The sequence below is a fragment of the Panthera uncia genome (genome assembly GCF_023721935.1).
Source record: "Panthera uncia isolate 11264 chromosome B2 unlocalized genomic scaffold, Puncia_PCG_1.0 HiC_scaffold_24, whole genome shotgun sequence".
Classification (NCBI taxonomy): Eukaryota; Metazoa; Chordata; class Mammalia; order Carnivora; family Felidae; genus Panthera; species Panthera uncia.
Window position 1 is genome coordinate 7,258,873 of NW_026057580.1, and position 20,280 is coordinate 7,279,152.

At 48.4% G+C, this 20,280-nt stretch overlaps 2 protein-coding genes and 1 long non-coding RNA gene across 3 annotated transcripts in view; 1 reads left to right on the forward strand and 2 right to left on the reverse strand.

Moving 5' to 3' along the window:
• ZNF76 (zinc finger protein 76) overlaps nucleotides 1-1,213 on the reverse strand; it is a 33,207-nt gene extending 31,994 nt beyond the window's left edge. Inside the window, exon 1 of the mRNA XM_049653387.1 lies at nucleotides 895-1,213. The gene's annotated coding sequence lies outside the window, so the exon portion shown is untranslated. The remainder of the gene's footprint in view (nucleotides 1-894) is intronic.
• Nucleotides 1,214-1,320: 107 nt separating this feature from the next.
• The window catches only part of LOC125938329 (uncharacterized), a 48,299-nt gene continuing 29,339 nt past the window's right edge, over nucleotides 1,321-20,280 (forward strand). The window contains exon 1 of the long non-coding RNA XR_007462669.1: nucleotides 1,321-1,672. This is a non-coding gene — a long non-coding RNA (uncharacterized LOC125938329). The remainder of the gene's footprint in view (nucleotides 1,673-20,280) is intronic.
• The window catches only part of SCUBE3 (signal peptide, CUB domain and EGF like domain containing 3), a 34,200-nt gene continuing 25,431 nt past the window's right edge, over nucleotides 11,512-20,280 (reverse strand). The window contains exons 8-22 of the mRNA XM_049653400.1: nucleotides 19,662-19,784; nucleotides 19,071-19,187; nucleotides 18,452-18,577; nucleotides 18,050-18,166; nucleotides 17,805-17,909; nucleotides 17,397-17,513; nucleotides 16,901-17,059; nucleotides 16,442-16,657; nucleotides 15,918-16,079; nucleotides 15,545-15,712; nucleotides 14,882-15,043; nucleotides 14,265-14,462; nucleotides 13,621-13,773; nucleotides 13,417-13,496; nucleotides 11,512-11,789 (exon numbers count right to left, since the gene is read on the reverse strand). Of these exons, the coding sequence (XP_049509357.1) occupies nucleotides 11,640-11,789; nucleotides 13,417-13,496; nucleotides 13,621-13,773; nucleotides 14,265-14,462; nucleotides 14,882-15,043; nucleotides 15,545-15,712; nucleotides 15,918-16,079; nucleotides 16,442-16,657; nucleotides 16,901-17,059; nucleotides 17,397-17,513; nucleotides 17,805-17,909; nucleotides 18,050-18,166; nucleotides 18,452-18,577; nucleotides 19,071-19,187; nucleotides 19,662-19,784 (2,153 nt within the window). The 3' untranslated portion in view covers nucleotides 11,512-11,639. The remainder of the gene's footprint in view (nucleotides 11,790-13,416; nucleotides 13,497-13,620; nucleotides 13,774-14,264; nucleotides 14,463-14,881; nucleotides 15,044-15,544; nucleotides 15,713-15,917; nucleotides 16,080-16,441; nucleotides 16,658-16,900; nucleotides 17,060-17,396; nucleotides 17,514-17,804; nucleotides 17,910-18,049; nucleotides 18,167-18,451; nucleotides 18,578-19,070; nucleotides 19,188-19,661; nucleotides 19,785-20,280) is intronic.

Here is a 20,280-nt window from a genome sequence, read left to right on the forward strand (position 1 = left end):
CTCTCCCAGGTTTCCAAAACACAACGGTGGCAGAGCTGGGACTTGAGTCTGGGACCAGACAGACTCAATCCAGAATTCTTTGATGCCTCCAACCATTACTAGTACTTCATATTCATGTCTACATCTTCCTGGGCACTGGCATGGTGCTGGGGCACTTGTAAGTCATGTGTTGATTGACACTGAGGGGCTGAGGGTGCAGAGAGAGAGAGAGATGTCAGTGGGGGTGATTTTAAGATGAAGCGGGAGCATGGAATGAAGACCATGAGGTTACAGGGCAAAGAAGGGATTATCAGATGTAGAAGGTTATGTAGATGACGACTGGGTGGGAAACTATTGGAGTAGGGCTTAAGAGTTACAAGAAAACGTTTGAGGGGATTCACCGAGTTTGTGGGCGAACACAGGGTAGAACCGTGGGAGTTACCGGACCAATGATGGGGTTACTGAGAAGGTTGGGGGGGGGGGTCACCAAGGAGAGGTACGGGGGTCTTGGATCTTGAGTCACTGGATTAGAACTGAGGGAGTCACTGGGTTGGTGGGTCCCCGGGAAGTGCTGGGGAAATTCCTGGGTTGGCAGAGTCAATGAATAAGAACTGAGGTGAGGTTTTAGGGTCAGTGGGTGGGGTGTAGGGTCACAGAGGTGGAGGCGGGAGTGGGGATGGGAGACGGGGTGGGGTTTAGAAGTCTTGGGGGAGGAGTCGCAGGGCGGAAAGAAGGGGCAGGGATGGGAGACGGGACCCGGGGTGGGGGAAGGGTCAGGTCGCCGTCTAGCCGCCCGGACGCTAGGCTAGGGCCGGAGGAAGGTGGGCACGCCGGGCTCGGGACCTTCCCGGGGCCCTGCGCCCGCCCGGCCTCCCACCTGGGCACGGTGGACCCACTCTTCCCGCAGCCACCAACCTGACAGCCCCCGAGGGCGACTCCGCCGACAGACCGCCATGCACCGGGCCCTGCCACCAGCGCCGGCCCCGCAACCCGCCTGCGCCATAGCCCGCCCGCCCGCGCGCAGCTTGCCTCGCGCGATATCCAGGTTCCAGGGCCGCCGCACTTTCCTCTCCTCTCGGCGCGCCTCTACCGGGCCCCGGAACCCGTATAGAAAATACCGGGCACGCTCCACCCCGCACCCCCTGCCGCCGCGGCAGCCGTCCTACTTATCCAGGTTCCCGGGCCCCGGAGCCCAGGCGGCTGGGCTCTGAACCGTGCCCCTCAGATCCCCGCCCCGCCCCCCGGCCGGGTGACGCACAGCCCGCGAGGCCGAGCGCCCGGGGAGGGCGTGATGACGTCACGACGCCCCGGTCAGGGCCTGGGCGCGGCTGGCGAGCCAGGTCGTCGCTATAGCAATGGGGAGCCGCCACCTGTCCCGCAGGGGGACTCGCGCACCTGAGGCTTGTGGCGGGAGCGGGGAGGAGCCCGAGGCCCCGAGGGCTCCGCGCCGTCTCGTCGGCTGCCTGCGAGCTAGAAGGGCGCTTCAGGAGCCAGGGAGGACAAGAGGGTCAGGTTATGAGGGGAGCTGTTCCCGCGGGTTCCGCTGCCTGCACTGAGGCTGCGGACCTTCTCGGGGCTCAGAGCCCCCGGGCTTCCTCCTGCGCCTTACCAACCCCGAAGTGCTTTAGTGTGCGCAGTCCGCAGGCACTGCCTAGGATCTTCGAGCCAGCCCCCTGAAGGAAGCAAATTGCAGGTATTACTAGCTCCTTCATGAAAAGGACGACATTGAGGAGCCGTGAGGGACTTGCCTCTCCAGGGAGGGCGCCCTGACGGTCCTCGTGGGTTCTCTCACTCTCATTCCCCCGTCAGCCCCACCCTCAGGCTTAAAACCAGCTATTCCCCCCCTAGTCGGCTTGCTCCGGGGTGAACGAAACCAAGCCCTTTTGCCATTTCCCCCCTCCCACGAGGGAGGGGCTACGATCGGGGAACTTGCAGAAACCCAAGGGAAAATTCAAAGGGAGTGAGCTTTTGGTAAAACATTACAAGGAATTGAGAGGAGTTAGATAAGGGACTGGTAAAGGTTGCTTCTTAGGAGAGGAATTGGGTGCCTGGAGGAATGAAGTGAGAAACTTTTCCCTCTCTGACCTTTTAGACTTTAACTTGTGTGGCTTTTTTTTTTTTTTTTTTGTTCTTCCTCCCCCGCCCCCAAAAAAAATTAACTTAAGAAAAAAAAAATTTTTCAAAGGAAGTATTCCGATAAACTAGAAACATTTACAAAGTACTGGGTTTGGGGTCTATGGGCGCTAAAGATGCCATTGAGGGCACTGACAGTTTCTTTCCTCCCCTGTGGAGCTTAACCAGAAAGCTCACTTTTCAATTTTAGGCATCCTTCTTCCCTATCTTATTTGCTTGCTTTGACACAGCCTCTCCAGAGGTGGGACTGGGAGCAGAGTTCTCGGTTTCAGTGGGCACTGAGTGACAATTGATGGTCCATGCTTATAGTTAATAATTTAGCCTTTATATGCCTCTTGGTATAGAAATAAACAGCCTGATCACTGTGATGCCCTTTCTGTTCCTTTCTGGTGGAAGTTGGGCAAGTTATTTTACGTACCTACAGAGAGAATAAATAGCGTGTCCTGTAGCTTAAACTCCTGGTTAGAAGTAAAGCGGGAAATAGAACTCAGGTTGTCCTAGTTTGTCCCCCAACTACCTTTTTCCGTAATAAAAAATACATTTGTCTTTTCTCACAATCCATGCAGATCCTAATCTGATTGGCTACTCACCTCTCCTATTATTATACAATGAACAAAAACTCTGGGAAATCAGTGTGTGACTTTGAAGTAATGAGATTCTGATGGTGGGTAATTTCAGATACTCAGAAAACTGGTGAGGAACATATTTTGGAGTGGAGGATTGAAACTCATTTCTAGCAGCTTGCCTTTGAGTCCCACCCTTACAAGGTGGGAGCCCCGCATCGGGCTCTTTGCTGTCAGCACGAAGCCCACTTTGGATCCTTTCTCCTCCCTACCCCCACCCCTCCACTGCTCCCATGCTCTCTCTAAAAACAAATACAAAACATTAAAAAAAAAAGTTGATATCTAAATTTTCCATCCCAAATTTAAGTACCTGTAGGGGATATAATTTCTGACTTGTTATACATTTTGATGTTTTAAACTAAAACCATTATGTAATTCTTAAGTGTATCCAGTGGACTCCAAATACCCTAAATGTTTGGTGCCTTGCCATCATCTATTTAAAAATATATGAACAAGTTCTTTAGCAGAAATTTTATATGGTTCCCTTTCTTCTTGAACTTCTAATTCCATTCACTTCCCATTCAGAACTGTATCCTAATTATATTTGTATGTGTTTTTTTTAAGTTTATTTATTTCTTTTGAGAGAGAGCAAGCATGGGGGAGGAGCAGAGAGAGAGGGAGAGAATCCTAAGCAGGCTCTTGCTGTCAGCACAGATGCAGAGAGCCCGATGTGGGGTTTGATCTCACAAATTGTGAGATCATGACCTGAGCTGAAATAAAGAGTCAGATGCTTAACCGACTGAGCTAGCCAGGCACCCCAGTATATTAGTGTTTTAAAGACTTATTGATCACTATCGCACTTCTTTGCAACAAGAATGAGTATAAATTTAAGTTTATTGGCTGTGACCATAGGCTTTAATTGTTAAAAAAAAAAAAAAAAGTCTCATTTGAATTGAATTGTCATTACAGCTATTACTGGTACACAATTTATTAAACAACATAAATATATTACATAAATTTATAACTTGTGAAACCTGAAAAGTACAATTTTTATTGAAAATGCATTCCTTGGGGTGCCTGGCTGGCTCAGACAGAAGAGCCTGTGACTCTTGATCTCAGGGTCATGCGTTCGAGCCCCAAATAGGATGTAGAGATTAGTTATATGAATAAATAAATACTTAGAAAAAGATAATGCATCCCTTAATGAGAAATATGGTGTTTCTCAATTCAGGTATTCATGGATGAGTATTATCTAATGGTAGAAGAAGATAAGGTGCTGCTGTTGCTCAGTTCTCTGTTTTTTTATTTTTTTATTTTTATAGACATAAGCATTGAGAAACCTTGTTCATGTAGTAATTGGGAAAGGAAGAGATTTTTTACGGTAATATCCCTTGAGTCTTTGAACTACTTCTAGGGGCGCCTGGGTGGCTCAGTCGGTTGGGCGGCCAACTTCGGCTCAGGTCATGATCTCGCGGTCCATGAGTTCGAGCCCCACGTCGGGCTCTGTGCTGACGGCTCAGAGCCTGGAGCCTATTTCAGATTCTGTGTCTCCCTCTCTCTGACCCTCCCCTGTTCATGCTCTGTCTCTCTCTGTCTCAAAAATAAATGTTAAAAAAAAAAAAATTAAAAAAAAAAACTACTTCTAAATTACATGCCAATAATCACAAAGTGTTCTATTACCAAATACTATTCTAAAGTACTATCAACAAGAGTCTTTTAATTTTAGTAAAAGCAAAGAATTGGAAACCACTGAACTTGAAAAAGGTTTTGTTTTCAGTTTCAGTCATGTAAAAATTACTATTAGTTACCTGTTACTTTCTCACTCAGAGGCACCTTGTTAATCTGAGATTGATTTTCACACTCTTTTACTTACCGACACAATTTTGGTAAAATCCTTTTATCTTATTATTAACATGTTTTCAGGATCTTTTTGTTAAGATATTGAAGTGCAGGGGCGCCTGTGTGGCTCATTTGGTTAAGCAACCGACTTCGGCTCAGGTCACGATTTCACAGTTTGTGGGTTCAAGCTCCGTGTCGGGCTATGTGCTGACAGCTCAGAGCTTGGAGCCTGCTTCAGATTCTGTGTCTCCCTCTCTCTCTGTTCCTCCCCTGCTTATTCTCTGTCTCTCTCTGTCTGTCAAAAATAAATAAACGTTGAAAAAAATTAAAATATTGAAGTGCAGATTCACTTCAATATGGAAAATACCTGCCATTTGTGGAATTAGCAAAGCCAGTCTTCTTTCAAACCAGTCAGCCCAATCCGACTGACTTTCTGTTAGGAAAAAGTCTGCCTTTATTCTTCAGTTCAAATAAATATGTTAATATTCACTTTAAAGAATATTATAAAAATCACTGGGAAATAAATTAACAGCTTATAAAATAGATTACTAAAAACCAGTTATGATTAAAATTATATAGAGCTAATATTAACATTACAAAACTGTAAAAACAGGATAGTACTGTTTCTCATTATGTAATTTGGAATAATGCTGTATAATATGTAGCTAAATCCACTAGTTAATAAGTAAGAAGTAGGACAGAAGGTATGTTATCCCTGTGGCAGAAGTGGGTGTGTGTTTGTGCTGAATTCTGATGTTTGGCTTTGGAGAACAATTAAATAAGAATCATGTTTAAAAATCAGAAATAACTCCAAATAAATTTTTTAGACTTCATGATAAATTTCCTATTATGTATTTAATTAAAAAAAAAGTATATTGGCTAGGAAATAATGGTTTGAACGGCTAACAAACAATTTGGTTTTGCTAGTAGGAGGTAGAAAATAGTAAACATTTTATAAGATGAAATAAGAGGATTGGTTGTAATAGAAATGTTTTAATATTATTGATTGAAAAAAGAACCCCTCCCTCCTAATGCCCAGGTTTTTATATCCTGGACCATGCATGGAGATTAAGTGTAGGTGAGGGATATGCCTTTCTTTTGTAAAGTAAGGACTATGCTGAAAGAGCAGGTGGAATGGAGAGTATGCATTAAGTAAGCTGGGCTGGTTCTCAAACAGATTCGTTGGGGGGAGGGGGAGATTTCTAATACAAATTGAGGATCTGGGGGGCACCTCCGTGTCTCAGTCAGTTGAGCATCTGACTTCAGCTCAGGTCATGATCTCACAGCTTGTGGGTTTGAGCCCAGCGTCGGGCTCTGTGCTAACAGTTCAGAGCCTGGAGTGTGCTTTGGATTCTGTGTCTCCCTCTCTCTCTGCCCTTAACCCACTGGCATTCTGTCTCTGTCTCTCTCAAAAATAAATAAACATTAAAACAAAAAAAAGTTGAGGATCTGGAAAGTTATTACCTTAAAATTTTCCTCAGATTGATTTTCTTGCCCAGTACCTCTTGGAAGGTCTTCACATACCCTTGGAAAGCATTCCTTGGAAAGTCTTTATGTGCCCATTTTAAAGATTACTTGATATAGTCAGACCCATACTCTACTGGCTCTGATTATACATTAATCTGGGACATCATCATAAATGTCATGGGAATAAGGTGGAAGACTTGGTGTTTTTGGAATAAAAGAGGGTTCAGAAAGAATTCAGAGAGGATGGCCCCCAGTTGATGTAGTCATAATGGCCCTGTATTGGTCCTTGGCTTTGCAGTTCTAGAGACATGATTTTATCAGTCCACAAAAGTGATCATGTTTTGTCACACTAAATCAAACTTACAGGAAGTTAATGTATAAAATAGAATGCCAGTGAATTAATTTATACTCTTAGCCACCAGGTAGACTGGATTCTCTCTCCTGTTGGGAAATGTATGTGGAAAGATCAATTGTAATCAGAATCCTAGGAGTACAGATTTTTTTTTTTTTTTTTAAGAGAAAGAGGGCAAGCAGGGGAGAGAGGCAGAGAGAGAATTCCAGGCAGGCTCCATGCTGTCAGCATGGAGCCATCACGAGGCTCAAACCCACAAACCATGAGATCATGACCTGAGCTGAAATCAAGAGTCAGAAACTTAACCCACTGAGCCACCCAGATGCCCCAAGGAGTACAGATCTTGAGCATGGCTATTGTTATCAAGCTATGATAACCTGATGCTTGGCACATAATACGGAGCTCAATAATTGTGAAGTGAATGCACCTATCCTTTACAGGTGCTCATGGGGAAGTTTGGGATTCTAGTAGACCAACCCAACATTTGATTAGGTAGATTTTTCCTTGTTCCTTTTAAATTGCTATATCATATAGCTATTAAATCCAGTAAAATTTTATGTCAGGAGATTATATAATTGTAACCATTAAGTTTTATCTGTCCTCTCTGAGCCTGGAAAATGGTACTGTTTGTTTGTAAGAGATTGGACATTCCTGTGGTCTAGTGGTAATGGTGGTATGGCTGAATGATATTTTAAAATTCTCTCTGGTGGCCAAGAGTGTACTGCATAAAAAGAACAACCTTGGGTGACTCAGTGCTGGCATTTTGCTGGAGGTAAGACATCTTAATTAGGGAGCCCGTGGCCTGGCTAGATTTGGGGAAGTGTACTATAGTGAGAAGAAACAATACCCTAAATATCGTCTACTGCTTTGAAAAATAGAGAGACAAGCCTTTTCAGATTCCAAAATCATTAGGAATAAGATGGATAAATGAAAAAAAAATTTTTTAAGTTCATTTATTTATTTTGAGAGGGAGGATGCATGCATGCAAGTTGGGAAGGGGCAGACAGGAAAAGAGAGGAGGCCAAGCAGGTTCCATGCTTAGCATGGAGCCCGACTAGGGGCTCAATCTCACGACTAGGAGATCATGACCTAAGCTAAAATCAAGAGTCAGAAGCTCAACCGACTGAGCCACCTAGGTACCCCATGAAAAAATTTTAAAAGTCCTATCTGGAAGCCAGAAGACACTTTGTTTCCTCAAACCTTTTTCCAGCTCTAGGATAAACTACGGAGACAAAGGAAAAGATGTCAGGCTGAGGAGTTTTATTTAGTATTTTAATAATAATAATAAAAAAAGACAATACAGAATCCAAACATTTCTTTTTACAAGTTCAGATACATTTTTTCCCCAAGTGCAAAATACTCTATGAACTGCATCATTTACTGTTTATTGTTGATTGTGTAGGAGATGCTTACTATATTGGCAGCAGTGGAAGGCAGATATAAATACAACATTTTGAGATTTTTTTTTTGCATTAAAAAGAAGCCTCCCACATGATAATGATTATTCTCTGAAACTTCAGTTTAACTCACACAGAAGAATAAAGTTTTCAGTTTGTCCAAACTGCTACAATTTGTGTTGTCTAGATAAGCTGATAATAGAACTGGAAGTTCTATTCTCTCTAATCATATGTCTTCTTAAAGGGTTCCTAGTCCAAATAATGGCCCAAGCGCAGGGTGCGCGATCTTTGAGACAGGTCAGATTTAAAGATATCCTTGTGTTGTTTGCTTCCACTTTTCTTTTATTGTGCTTTAGAAAGAAGCCAAGCAGGTTAACATTATTTTCTGCTTATGGTCAGTTATACTCTGTCTCCCTTCCCCTAGTTTGAGCCTGTTATATTGAGGTTAAATAGCGAATACAAAAGTTTGAATGCTCTATAATGTTTTCTGACATTTTGATATACAACCATCTAATCCACTACAGAGTCCCTTCAAACATGAATATGGAGAATACTTCTTACATATAAACAATTTCATTAGGGACAGAGACCATGACTGTATTCCTGAATTTGCAGCAACAAATCTGAGCCTTCATTACCTCAAACTAACTCAATCCTAGGGAAGTCAGAGCAGTGTCTGCCTCTGGGGATTTATAGCCCTGGGGCAGGGCAGCTCAAGTCCAGGCTTTGGTCAGTTCTCTTCTGACTGTGAGAGTTCCCTCACGTTTAGGGAATGGACCAGGCCTAATACGGAAAAAGGGAAGCAGAGAAGTGAAAAGGGATTGCTGCATTGCTGAGGATTGAAGTGCCTTTCTGATATGCATCACTTGGTGCTCAGAGCCCTTGCAGAAGTGGCTTCCCACTCCCAGACCCAGAGCAGCGCAGGTTTTGTGCTAGGATAAATGAGGCCTCACAGTACTGCAGTCCTGTAACACCCCGTCCTGCAGAGAGGCCTTGGGACTGGTTCATGAAAGTTCCCACTTACACCATCTTCTTCCTTCCCCACACTGGTAAAAACCTCTTTTTCTGTCTGACCTGTAAAGGTCTAGAGAATCCCTGAGTGTTGACTCCTCATTCAGTCCACTTAAGCCCTAGTTTGATGCCCTAGGATTGGCTTCCTCCTAGGTTCAGCAGCAGCTTTGCCTGGATTGTTAACCCCCAAGTGGGACGACCTAAATTAAATGTGGACATTAGCAGGTCATTCCCTGCTCACCAGGATCTGTCTTGACATCACTTAAGAAGCCTAGTGGTCTGTACTTTCCATGCTGTGGAAATCATTTGCAGTTCCCAGAAACCATGGAATAAATTATCGGAGGAAGTAGGTTTATGTGTATATATGGGGTGACAGGAAAGGAGGAGAGCAAGAAGCAAGACCCTGAAGGCATAAATTGGGAACTACTCTGTTTAACTTTTTAAGAGAGATGCAAAATGGTAGGGAGAGAATCAGAAAATTATCCTGGCTTCTGGTGGAGAATTAAGATGGTCAGAGCTGATTAAAGCAGTTTTCATGGCATTTCCTGGGAAGTGTGGATACTTCTATTAAATGACCATTTTCTTGCTTGGAAGTAGGTATTTTGTATCTTTTGCAGAGCACTCTTTGACTCAGAGAGACAAAGGAAGCCAGATATTCCACTCCTAAGAGCCATGGCATTGGCTAATGGATATCAGGGGAACTATCTGGGACATTGGCTACCTACTGCCTAAGGCTGTCTTTCGCTGGTGAATGCTACTGATTAGGTAGTGAGGGGATGGTATAGACTTCTTTATTTAGTGTTGCCTCTCCTGGGAGGAGCAGTAGCCTGGACGGTCAATTACAAATGAACCCTAGGAGTTAATTGGTAGCCTTTGATTGAATAGGACTACTTTGATTGAATAGCTTTGGGGGAACTAAAAGGAGCAAATGGGAAATAATTTTATAGGCAGCAGCAGAATGAGGGGAGAATGTGTGCACGATGTGGGCTTGGGCATGGACTTGATTCTTCCTTTTGAAAAGCAGTAATGGAGGAAGCTAGGCTTGAAGTCAACGCCGAGAGGGAATGGCAAACAGGTAAGGTAGGCAGAGTGGCTACGGTCAGGCAAACTTCATGCCTGGGTAACTGTCCGATTCTTGGTTCCCATAGCCATAGCTTGTCTCTGGCCTCAGGGGCCTGAGTCAGCCCATCCCCAGGGGGGTTGTCCTGTGCACACCAGGGGAAAACAGGATGAAGGCAGGGAAAAGATGGAGGCTTTCCCTACTTGGGAATAGAGAATCACTGACCAATTCATCGGCCTCTACAATCATGAGGTCCATGCTGAATCCATAGAGAGGCATAGAGATGGCAGGATTGGTTTAGCAAACATAGGTCCCACTCCTTCCTGCTCCATCAAGTCCCCAGAATTACTCTCCTACACATCAGGTGCCTCTGAGCTACAGTTCTGAGTTCCCCCAGCTGAGGGCTCGAGAGGTCTGCATGGCCACTGGTGGGGGAGCAGAGACAGATTAGATGTTCCAGCACTCAAGGTGTTCATGAGATTCAAAACTTTTTTCTTCCACTTCAGACATACACTCTTCTCTCTTGGGCAGCTATAAATAGGATTGTTCTAATAGAGGAAAAAGAAACAAAAACAAAAAACAAAACCAGAAAACAAAAACCCCTCCCTCTAGACAACATAGGAAGACTCAAAATGATTGCACTTATTAGATGTGGACAGGGTGGGCAGAAGGCTCGCCAAGTGTGCACACATTCCTCTTGCTGCCCACAGCCTGGGGCCAGAGGTAGGTGGCTCTGGGCTGGCTGCAGAGCAGGGTCCTCTTTGGTGGAGCCCACAAGCCATCTGGGGCTACAGGGAAAGATAACTCTGGGGCAAGGCCCAGGCTGGCTTCTGGTCACAGCCATGTTTCTTTAAGGACAACACTTAGCAAGGGGAGTAGGGCTCCCCCAGGGAGCACTTAGGTAGGGGTGAGGAGATGGCTGGGCCAGGAAGATAAGTAAGAAAAGGGATTAGTGTTTGAGGCTGGCTTCCCAGTTGTTCTGTAGTCTAGTTCTTTAGATGATACATTTTCTTCTTCTTTTTTTTTTTTTTTCTTCATTTTTTGGTGATGCTTTAAAACCTGGTTTCTGTCCTGCAGAGAGCTATAGTCTTTCTCTTGGGGAGTGACAGCGGCACATTCAACATGGTAATGCCTGCTGCTTTTCCTCAGTCAGCTGGTGTCTACTAGCCCAGTGGTCTGGGCCTTTTGTAAGCCCTCATGGATTGGACACCAGGCAGACATGTGGGGGAAGAAGGAGAGGAGCTGTATAGACAAGAAAGCCAGCTGTGTGGGCAGTCCAGCGCTCAGACCATGTTCCCCAGAGGACCGTGCTGGCAATAAGCCTACAAGTCAAAGGCTTCTTTGGCAGAACCCTGGGCGGGGGGCACAGCCAGGGGACATTTTGGCTCCTGACTAGCAAGGCACAACCCTATAATGGCAGAAGCTCTTCTTCCCCCTCCTCATTTCCTACTAGACCCACTTCCTTCAAGGGTTTCTATCACCCTTACAGGCTGATGGGGCCAGGGATGTGAGCTGGTAAAATGGGCAGTGTGGCTGGGAAGGGGACACTGTTCTTTCACCCCTCAGGGGGAATAGAGCCAGCACTTAATGGCTTTTCCAGGGGGCATATAGGAAAAGGGAACACAGTGAAGAGAGAGAGAGGGAGAAAAAGAGAAGCAGAGAGAGACAGGAAAAGGAAGCTAGAGATACAGAAAGGGAGACTGCTTGGTCTATAGTGATTTTTTTTTTTCTCCAAAAAGAAAGAGAAGAGAGAATTCCTCATCTGAGGGTAGGGGCTGCTGGCTCGGAGGGCTAAGGAGTCTGGGGGCTTTAAAACCTGGGTCTTGGGCCTATGGGCACTATTTGTAGGGCCTCAGGAAGCTGGAAACTTTGGAGCGGAGTAGCTTGATGAAGGATTTTGGCAGCATCTCCTTGTGTTTCTCTGTATACTTGAAGTAGTTCTGGGGGTGGGCCAGCACCTCGAAGAAGGCCTTGATGAGCTTCTTGTCCTGCAGAGGATGGCAGGTGGTAATGTCAGCCTCAGCATTGGGGGTGGGAAAGAGGAACACCAGCCTCGACTCAGAAGCAGCCCCTCTTGATGCTAAATAGGCATGCCCAGAAATGAACTCTGGATTTTCATCCCCACCATCTGTTCCTCCTGTAGAATCCTATAACCTAGTCATTGGCAACTCCACCCTTCTATTGCTCAGGTCCCAGTCCTTGGAGTCATCCTGAACTCCTCTCTCTTGCCCACAATCACAGCAAATCCTGTTTATTCCACCTTCAAAATATATCTGGGGTCTGACCATTTCTCACAGTCTCCATAGCTACCACCCTGTCCAAGCCATGTTCTCTCTCACTCGGACTACTGCAGCAGCCTCCTAACCAGTCTCCATGCTTCTACCTACCCTCGTTCTTCTACAGACTGTTCTCCCCTACAGCAGCCAGAGTGACTTTTTGGTTTTTAATTAGATCATATCCTCTTTCTGTTCAAAACACTTCTCTGGTTTCTGTTTTCGCTCAGTAAAGCCAAGTCCCTTGCATGGTCCATAGGCTGAACATGATCTGTACCCCACTCTTTGTCCCCCATGCTGCTTTGACTCTCGTACTCTGCTGAGCTACACTGGCCTTCTCAAGGTTCTTGAGCATGCCACACTGCTCCCATGCTCCTTTCCTGATCTTCTAATGCGTAGCCCTTTACCTTATTCAGGTCTTTTCTCAGAGGCCTTTCCGGACCATTCTGTCTGAAACAGCAACACGATGTGTGGAGAGCCTCCTAGGTGCCAGGCACCGTGCACCGAGACTCAGATCTTCTGGCTTCTAGGCTAGTATTCTGATTTTTAAAATAAGAAGTGGGGCTTCTAGCCTCTCATCCCAACTTCAATCAAAACAACTCCACTACTTTATGTATTGGAGTTCCACAGCACAAGTGAAATAAGGGTTCAGATGCTTTAAAAAATGTTTGAAAAGCATTGCTGAAATTTTTTTCTTTGTAGCCTGCAAGTCCTAAGCAATTTTTGTCATTGTGTCTCTTATTTTGAGGATAGTATAAAAATGATCTTATTAATCATAAAGATAAAACTTTTCCTTGCATTGATCATTTATGAAGGGTAATACTGTGGCTAGGACTGTAGTGTCCTAAGTACGATTTTCTTAAACTGGGATCCACAGACCAGGTGTTTAGTTCATTCTTCAGTGTTGGTAACATTTCTTTTCCTTTAAGACAGATCGTATTGAATGGACTCTGAGAAACACTATGCTAGATCTGCTCCTTTTCTGTGGGAACTGAGGAGAGAGGAAGGGAAGGAAGGTACTTAAGCAGAAGCATCTTTCTATACCTCATTTTCCCTGTATTTCTTGGTGAAAGAAGTAGGGGACATTTCACTCCTCATCTTCCCTTTCTCTTCCCCTACAGTGTAAGATAGTACAGTCAGATGGGCTTGAACTCATTGGGCAAACTCAACTCTCTGTGCCTCAGTTTTCTTATCTGTAAAGTGGGAATGATGAAAGTACCTATTTCATAGAGCTGTTGTATATATCAAATGAGAATATTCATGTAAGCACTTAGCATACTGCCTGCAAATTGTTTATATGTTCATTAAATGCTGGCTGTTCTTCTTGTGCATATTCACTTACCTTTAAAATCTCCTGGTGGTTTTCAGACGCATAGAGCCGGCCATCTCGAACAATGTCTTCTACTAGCTGCTCGTAGTCCTCTGCACAATCAACCAAGAGGAGGGGTTTAGGGGTAGAAATAATTCCTGCTCCCCCTGCTCCCTCCCAAGACTCATGAGCCTCCCCTTTCTCACCCACCTCCCTGGCATTCGTGCCCTTACTCACCATCATAGGTGACGTAGGGGATCTGGAAGCCACGAGCACTGTTGGCCTCGCTCGTCTTGAAGTTGATCCAGAGCTTCCTGGAGCGGGCCGTGAAAGCAATGGGGCGCTCATAGGTCTGGCAGGTCTCATAGGTGGTAATGGAGGATGGGGAGGCTGGGAAGGCAAGCAGCAGGTCAGGGAAACAGCAGAGCAGGCTACCCAAGCCCTCCTGGAGGAGGGCTGAGTGGGGGAAGGAGTCATGCTGACAGAGACTCTCCCCCATACATGTACTTCCCCCACTCCCCAACGTACACATGTCCTCTCCCACTGCCCTCCACTTGTTCCACAACTCCTCTTTGACATCCAGGCACTCACAGAATGTAAGAAATTTGATATTTAAATAAATGGAATGGCAAAAATGCTAGAACAGGAAAGTGAGACATGTAACACTTTTGGAGTTCTAGTCCCAATGCTGGCATTCTTAACTCTGCTCTCCACCAATCACAGAGCACATTCATTGCTGTTTTCCTTTGTTAGCTTCTCCACTTCCAAGGCCTCCCTTCTCACTGCCCTAGTTCTTCCTGTACCAGTTTTTTCTCTCTCTGTCCCTCCCTCCCAACCAGATTTGAACTGCCCTTCCCTGGCCCAGCCCTGCAGCCACCCACAGTTCTTTCTCATGACGAGGACGTCCCCACACTCATCCTCAGATGGCAGGAAGATCTCGGGTACCACGATAAGGATCTTGCGCTTGGGTGGGGGGTTGATGTTCCAGACGCACTCCACGCCAGCTGGGTAGTTGCCTGGGTAGTTGGGGGACTCGATATAGCCAGTGAACTCACCCAGCTCCCCACCGCACTGGCGATCTGTAACCAAGCCCAGGTGGACAGAGCAAGAAAGAGAAGGGAAGTCAGTGGGGGAATGGGTTAGGGATGTTGAAGCATTTTGAAGTGGAAACCAGACACTGTAGGCAACTGCCTTCTGTTTCATCATCTTCAAGTTCTGGGTCCACCTTCCTTCCTGCCCTTTTAGTACCTTCTCACCTCACTTCACCTCTCTCTGTCTCCCCATCACCTATCTCCAGGGAGAGGGTGCCATGAGGCCCAGCCCAGCAAGTGGTCTTAAGATTGAGTGGGATGGGAGAGATGGAGGGTGGGACTTTCCTGCCCATCCACTCCCTAGCCTTGCTCCCTGTTGGTTTACTTGCCCCACCCCCCACCTCTTCCCATGCCCACTGTTCCCAGACCTCTCTGCCCCTTTTTCCACAGCTTGGCCTGCCACGTACTCTTGCACTGGGCCACACTGGTGGAGCCATCAAAGTCAGTGCTTGTATTTCCTGGACAGCGGGTGCAGAAGTTCTGACGGAAGTCAGGCTGATAGGAGCCCATAGCACAGCGGATACAGCGATGGATGGTGGTGTTGTAGTAGTGACCAGGGGAGCACTGGACTGCAGGCAAGGGGGAAAGGTAGGCGTTAAGATGGTAGGCAAGTGGGAGTTCTGGGGCACAGGATGAGCAGGACACAGGAGACTGAAGACACCAAAGTTCCTTCCGAGTCCCAACCTTTCTTTGTCATGCCAGAATTGAAGCCTAGGGAAAAACAAACTTACAGAGTGGTTGGCTACCATCCCAATCCTTTTCTTTCAGGCACTGACTGTAGTGCCAAACTTCTAGAAACTCATTGGTAGTATTGAGGGGAATGTGCCACCAGTTCTCCGAAGCAGAGGGGTAAGTGACACTGTTATTTATTCCCTAATTCCTAGACTTGGGACTGGTGGAGGGTCAGGATGTGTCCTATGAGCAGGATGGTCTGGTTGGTCAGGCAGCTGGGCCTTTCCTAGTTTGGGGAAGATGGTGTGCCAGCATACTCAGGTCTACTCTGAGGACTTGGAGAGTTTTTTTTGTAAGTAGTTAAAGTTGGGGAGTCCCCCAGTGTGTAGCCCATTCACCTTTGGTGTCACAGTCTTGGAAGGAGATGGCTCCCTCATGCTTGGTGGTGAGGCCCCCACCACAAGGGAAGCACAAGGTCCGTCCTGCTTCAGGTTGGTACGTGCCGCGTGGACATGGCTGGCAGGGCTTGAACCCATCAACGGAGTATTGGCCAGGAGAGCACTGACCTGCAATGAATCAAGGGCCCAACTCTGATGGGGATGGTCCTGGTCATCCCCACCGGGTCACCCAGTCTCAGGGGACAGAGACACACAAACAGGATGTTGACTAGGAGAGTGGTCTGGAGCCTGGGCCTGCCCTTGGGAAATCCCATGCCCATGGGCGTCCCAGTGCCCACCCTACCCCACTCTATATTGTTTGTTCCCCTGGCACCTGCACACGTGGTGACGTTGGTGGCTCCGAGAGGCCCGTGGGCATCACTCCCAGGGCAAAGGTCGCAGGAGAGCTGCCCTTCTCTCTCCTGGAAGGTGCCCGCTGGGCATGGCACACACTGCTCCGTCTGGCCGTGGTAATACGTTCCCTGCGGGCAGCTGACTGAGGGAGAGTCGGCCGTGCTAGCCACCCCGCCCCCCTATTTCCCGCCACCCAGGCCTGGGATTCCCCTTCCCGCTTCCCCAGATTCAAGGAGAATCTCTTTGTTTGGGAATAGACAGAATCCTGCTTGGGAAGATCAGGGGCCAATGCCATGTAAAGGAGGGTTGATGGCCCCTCTGGACATGATATCCCTCTAGATTTCAACCTGGGACCAGGGAGAGGATGATGACAGGCAGGAGGGTCTTGGCTGCCTCACAATTTGAGGTACAACTTAGGCCGTAAAGTGTCCTGCTCTCTGAGTCAGGCCCAAGTTGGGCCTTCCCCGTTCCCCTGCTCCCCCGCTCCCCAGCAAGCTCCCTTACCACACTTAGCCCCAGCACGGTGCTGCCCAGGCCTACAGGCCTCTGCTGGCTCAGCTCGCTCCCCAGCTCCTGGGCCCGGCTTGTGGGCCAGTTCATAATCAAGGCCTGCCAGGCGCAGCAGGAAGCGGTCCTGGTTGATGGACTTTCTGAGCATCTTCAGGGACCCTTTCAGCCGCCGTTCCATTCGCTGTCGGAGGCAAGGCAGTCCACAGCCAGCTGGTGGTAGATGATGGTATGAGTCAGGGAAGGAAGAGAAAGTGGCTGTGAGCAGGAGGGCAGGGAGCAAAGCTAGGAGCTAGGAGGGATGTGGTAAGAGAGACTGGCTCCTGGGCTTGGTGTTAGGCATGGTCTGCCCTTAGTACAAGCTCTGCCCCTTCCCTTTGCGGCTGAGACTTGTGGTTTCCCCACCTCTTGACACCTTGCTTTCCACCCTCCTCCCTGCAGTGCCCCCAGTCCCACCTGTGGTTTCTTCGGCTCTGACCTCTGCCTCCAGTTCCAGGGTGAGCCGAGTGACTTCCTTGCCTGGAGGGGTCCGGGCCCGCCGGCCCTTGCCCTTCCGAGAGGAGTCACACTTGAGGTGGATAAAGGTGATCTGGCAGTCAGAGCAGGGGGCACCACCTGGGGGAGAGGCCTTGTCAACCCCAGGGGCACCCCCTGGGGACAGAGAAGGCTCTCACTCCCAGCTCTCACTTTCCCACCCTAGCCCAAGCAGACCTCACCAGATCTCCGCAACTGTCTCAGTTCACTTTTAAGGTAGGATACCTATTATTTGGTGGAGGGATATCCTGGGACTTCTTCCTTGGGCCCTATGCCTACAAGTGCTTCTTCCCTCTGCTCTGTCCAGAGTTCAGGATGCCAGTGGGTTTTTAGAGATCTCACTAAGCAGAGGAGCTGAGGGGTGGGGGAGGGGTGTGGTGGCCAGACAACCCATTGGAGGGGGGTCCCCAGTCCAGACCTGGTCCCGGGATTCTGCTGGCCTCCTCCGTTTTGCCTTTGTTTCTCAGGTGCAAACGGCATTTGGCGTCCTTGATCTTGAAGGAGGCCCGCTGTTTAACTGACAGCACTGCAGCCTCTAGAGGGATGGCAGAAGCTCAGCACAGCCTGGGGGCGCCGAGGGGGGTGGGTACTGCTGTGGAGGGTATTGAGAAGCTGGGCAATAAGCCACGGGCTTGGCTGGAGAAGGATTATGAGAGCCAGGGGACTCAGATGTTAGGGGCAGAGGGAGCAAGGCAAAAGGGCTGGAGAATGACAGAGCGAGGAAGGGGATCCAGGAAAAAGTAAAACCAGGAGAATTAATGAGGAGAAATCGGGGTTAATAAGCAAGAGAATAAGGTGGGAACAAGGCCTCTGGGCTGGTGCTCACCATGGCAGTGGTTGGAGTTTGTGCTGTTCCCGGTGTGGCCAGCTCGGGCTGGAGTGGCCCTGGGGCTGGGGGTGCCACAGCTCACCGTGAAGCCATTCTCAGACTCTGAGAGAAGGGGGCTGTCACAGCTCTGAGCTGCCCGCCCCCAACGCCTACTGGTTGGAGTAATGCAAGGGAAGCAGGAGAGCTACCTGAACAGCCAGCCTTTCCTCCCTGCCAGCCCTACAGCAACCACCTCTATGTACCTGGCAAAAACCGGGCCCGGGAGGGGCAGGTCAGGGCACAGGTGTCCTTCTTGCCAGACCGGTTGCAGCTGAGCATGGCTTTCGAGGCACCAGGACTGCTCTGACATTTGACCGGCTCTAGGAAGGGGAGAGAGACCTGAGGAGGAGAGGGCCTTCCTCTCCCACCCTCTACACTTGGCTGATTTGGGAAGAGCATTAGCTACATGCAGAACTGTAACTGTAAACAGAGACTGATGAAGGGATTCGTCACCAGAAACTTCACGTCAGTAACTCAAATGGCTACATTCTACTCCCCTACTACCTTACTCCTTCCTTGGCATGGAACTCCCCACTTTCCAGGACCCCAATTCCCACCCCCCAAAAATGTAGTGCCAGCTCTGGCCAGCAGAGGGTGCCGCCCACCTGTGCAATCTTTGCCATTCCAGTGCAGCCGGCCCTGGCCTGCGGGGCAGGTACACTGGTAGCTGCCTGGAGTGTTGATGCAGCCAAAGCGGCAGCCTCCCCGGTTGATGCTGCACTCATCCACATCTGGGGGAAGGAGAAGGGAGACACCAACAATGGTGGGGGAGTAGGAGCCAGGGAGTGGGCAGTGAGTGAGGACCTTTGGTGAGAGTTCCAGGCACTCCAAGATGACTACTGGCTTGAGAAAAGCTCAAGCCTAGGATCTCCTTCCTTTATCTCTGTCCCCAAAGAACGATTGAGAAGCGGCCAAGCTGACAAGCTTTGTAAAGCCTGCCATTCCTTTCTGCCACTGGGGCTGTATTTGAGAGTTCAGGATGGGAGTGGGAGTCAAGAAGCAGCGTTGGGATGGGAGATAGAAATTTTGGAGGTAGGATGCTGTTCCCTGATCTCCTAGTCTCCCGGTTGTCTTAATTTCTCCCATTTATCATGATGGATGCAGACATGGCACATGCACCTGGGGATTGCCCAGAGCCAACGAGCCAAATCAGGAACTCATTCAACTGAAGGGTGTGGAGGTGAGAGGGGACAGGTGGCTGAGGGTCTAAACTTGCTGGCTTACCCCCACAGTGGGTGACACCATATAGCAGGTAGCCATGATGGCAGAGGCACTGGAAACTTCCTGGTGTGTTGACACATATGTGGTCACAGGTTCGATCAAAGGAACACTCGTCTATATCTGGAAGAATAAGGATTCAAGCCACTGAATCTGTCTTGGGGCATTTGACCCTGCAGCCCCTTGCTCAGGTGAAGGACCCAAATGAGGGGCCTTGGCCCTCCCTCATGGCCCAGCCCTAAGATCATTGATTTAGCAATGCCTACCCATCCCCTGTGCCCCCTCCACTTGTAGTCTTTGGAGTCAGGAACTGTGAGATCTGGTACCTGTGGATCAGGGTCACCACATGTGGTTAGGCAGGTTGGATCCTGCCAAGGATTTGAAGTGGGGTGAAATCCATCCCTCCTTGCCAAAAGCAAGGTAGAGTTGGTCATCAAGAGGAAGGGGTACATTTGCTAATTTGCAGCATGACACTGCCCATGGAGGCTCTCCACAGTGTCTACTGACTTCCTCAGACTCTGGCCCGCTGGCCTCCTTGAAGCTCTCCTAGCTCCAGAACCTCTCCTAAGGCTTTCCCCTTGGCCCAAGTCTGCTCACCCTGGCAGTTCCGCTCATTGATGAGAAGCTTATAGCCCTTCTTGCAGCTGCATTCAAAGCTGCCCACTGTGTTGCGGCAAATGTGGTCACAGCCCCCATTGTTCAAGCGGCACTCATCTATGTCTGGGAAGGCAGGACAAAGTAGAGAGAACCAAAGGTGATACCACAGGCTGGGGACAGATAAGGAGACAACATCCCTCCCTCCCTCACAGAGACTGAGAAAATCAAGCAGAGCTCTGGGCCTGCCCTTCTGACTCCTCTATCACTCTCTGGTCTGTTTCTTCCCTGCTCATGGAATCTGTGGCCATTAGGACCAGTTTCTTTCCTGGAAGTGAGCCCTCCCAGAAGGGGACAGATAGGAAGCAGAGTCAGGCCTTCAAGGACTGCCTGGAGTAGGAAGCAGGATGGCATTTGAACTACAGGGCTAGTTTCTGCCCCTCACTCTGGATGGCACTTCCACAAAAGGCTGGTGGATAAGGCTTATATCTTCCCTGTCCCTGACCCCTGCCTAGCATAAGAGCCCCGGGCAGTGGGCAACAGGGCAATGGTGGGGGGGGGGGGCACAGAGAGGTGGAGATTCAAAAGGGAGCCCCTCAGAGAGGAGGAGCTAGGATAGAGC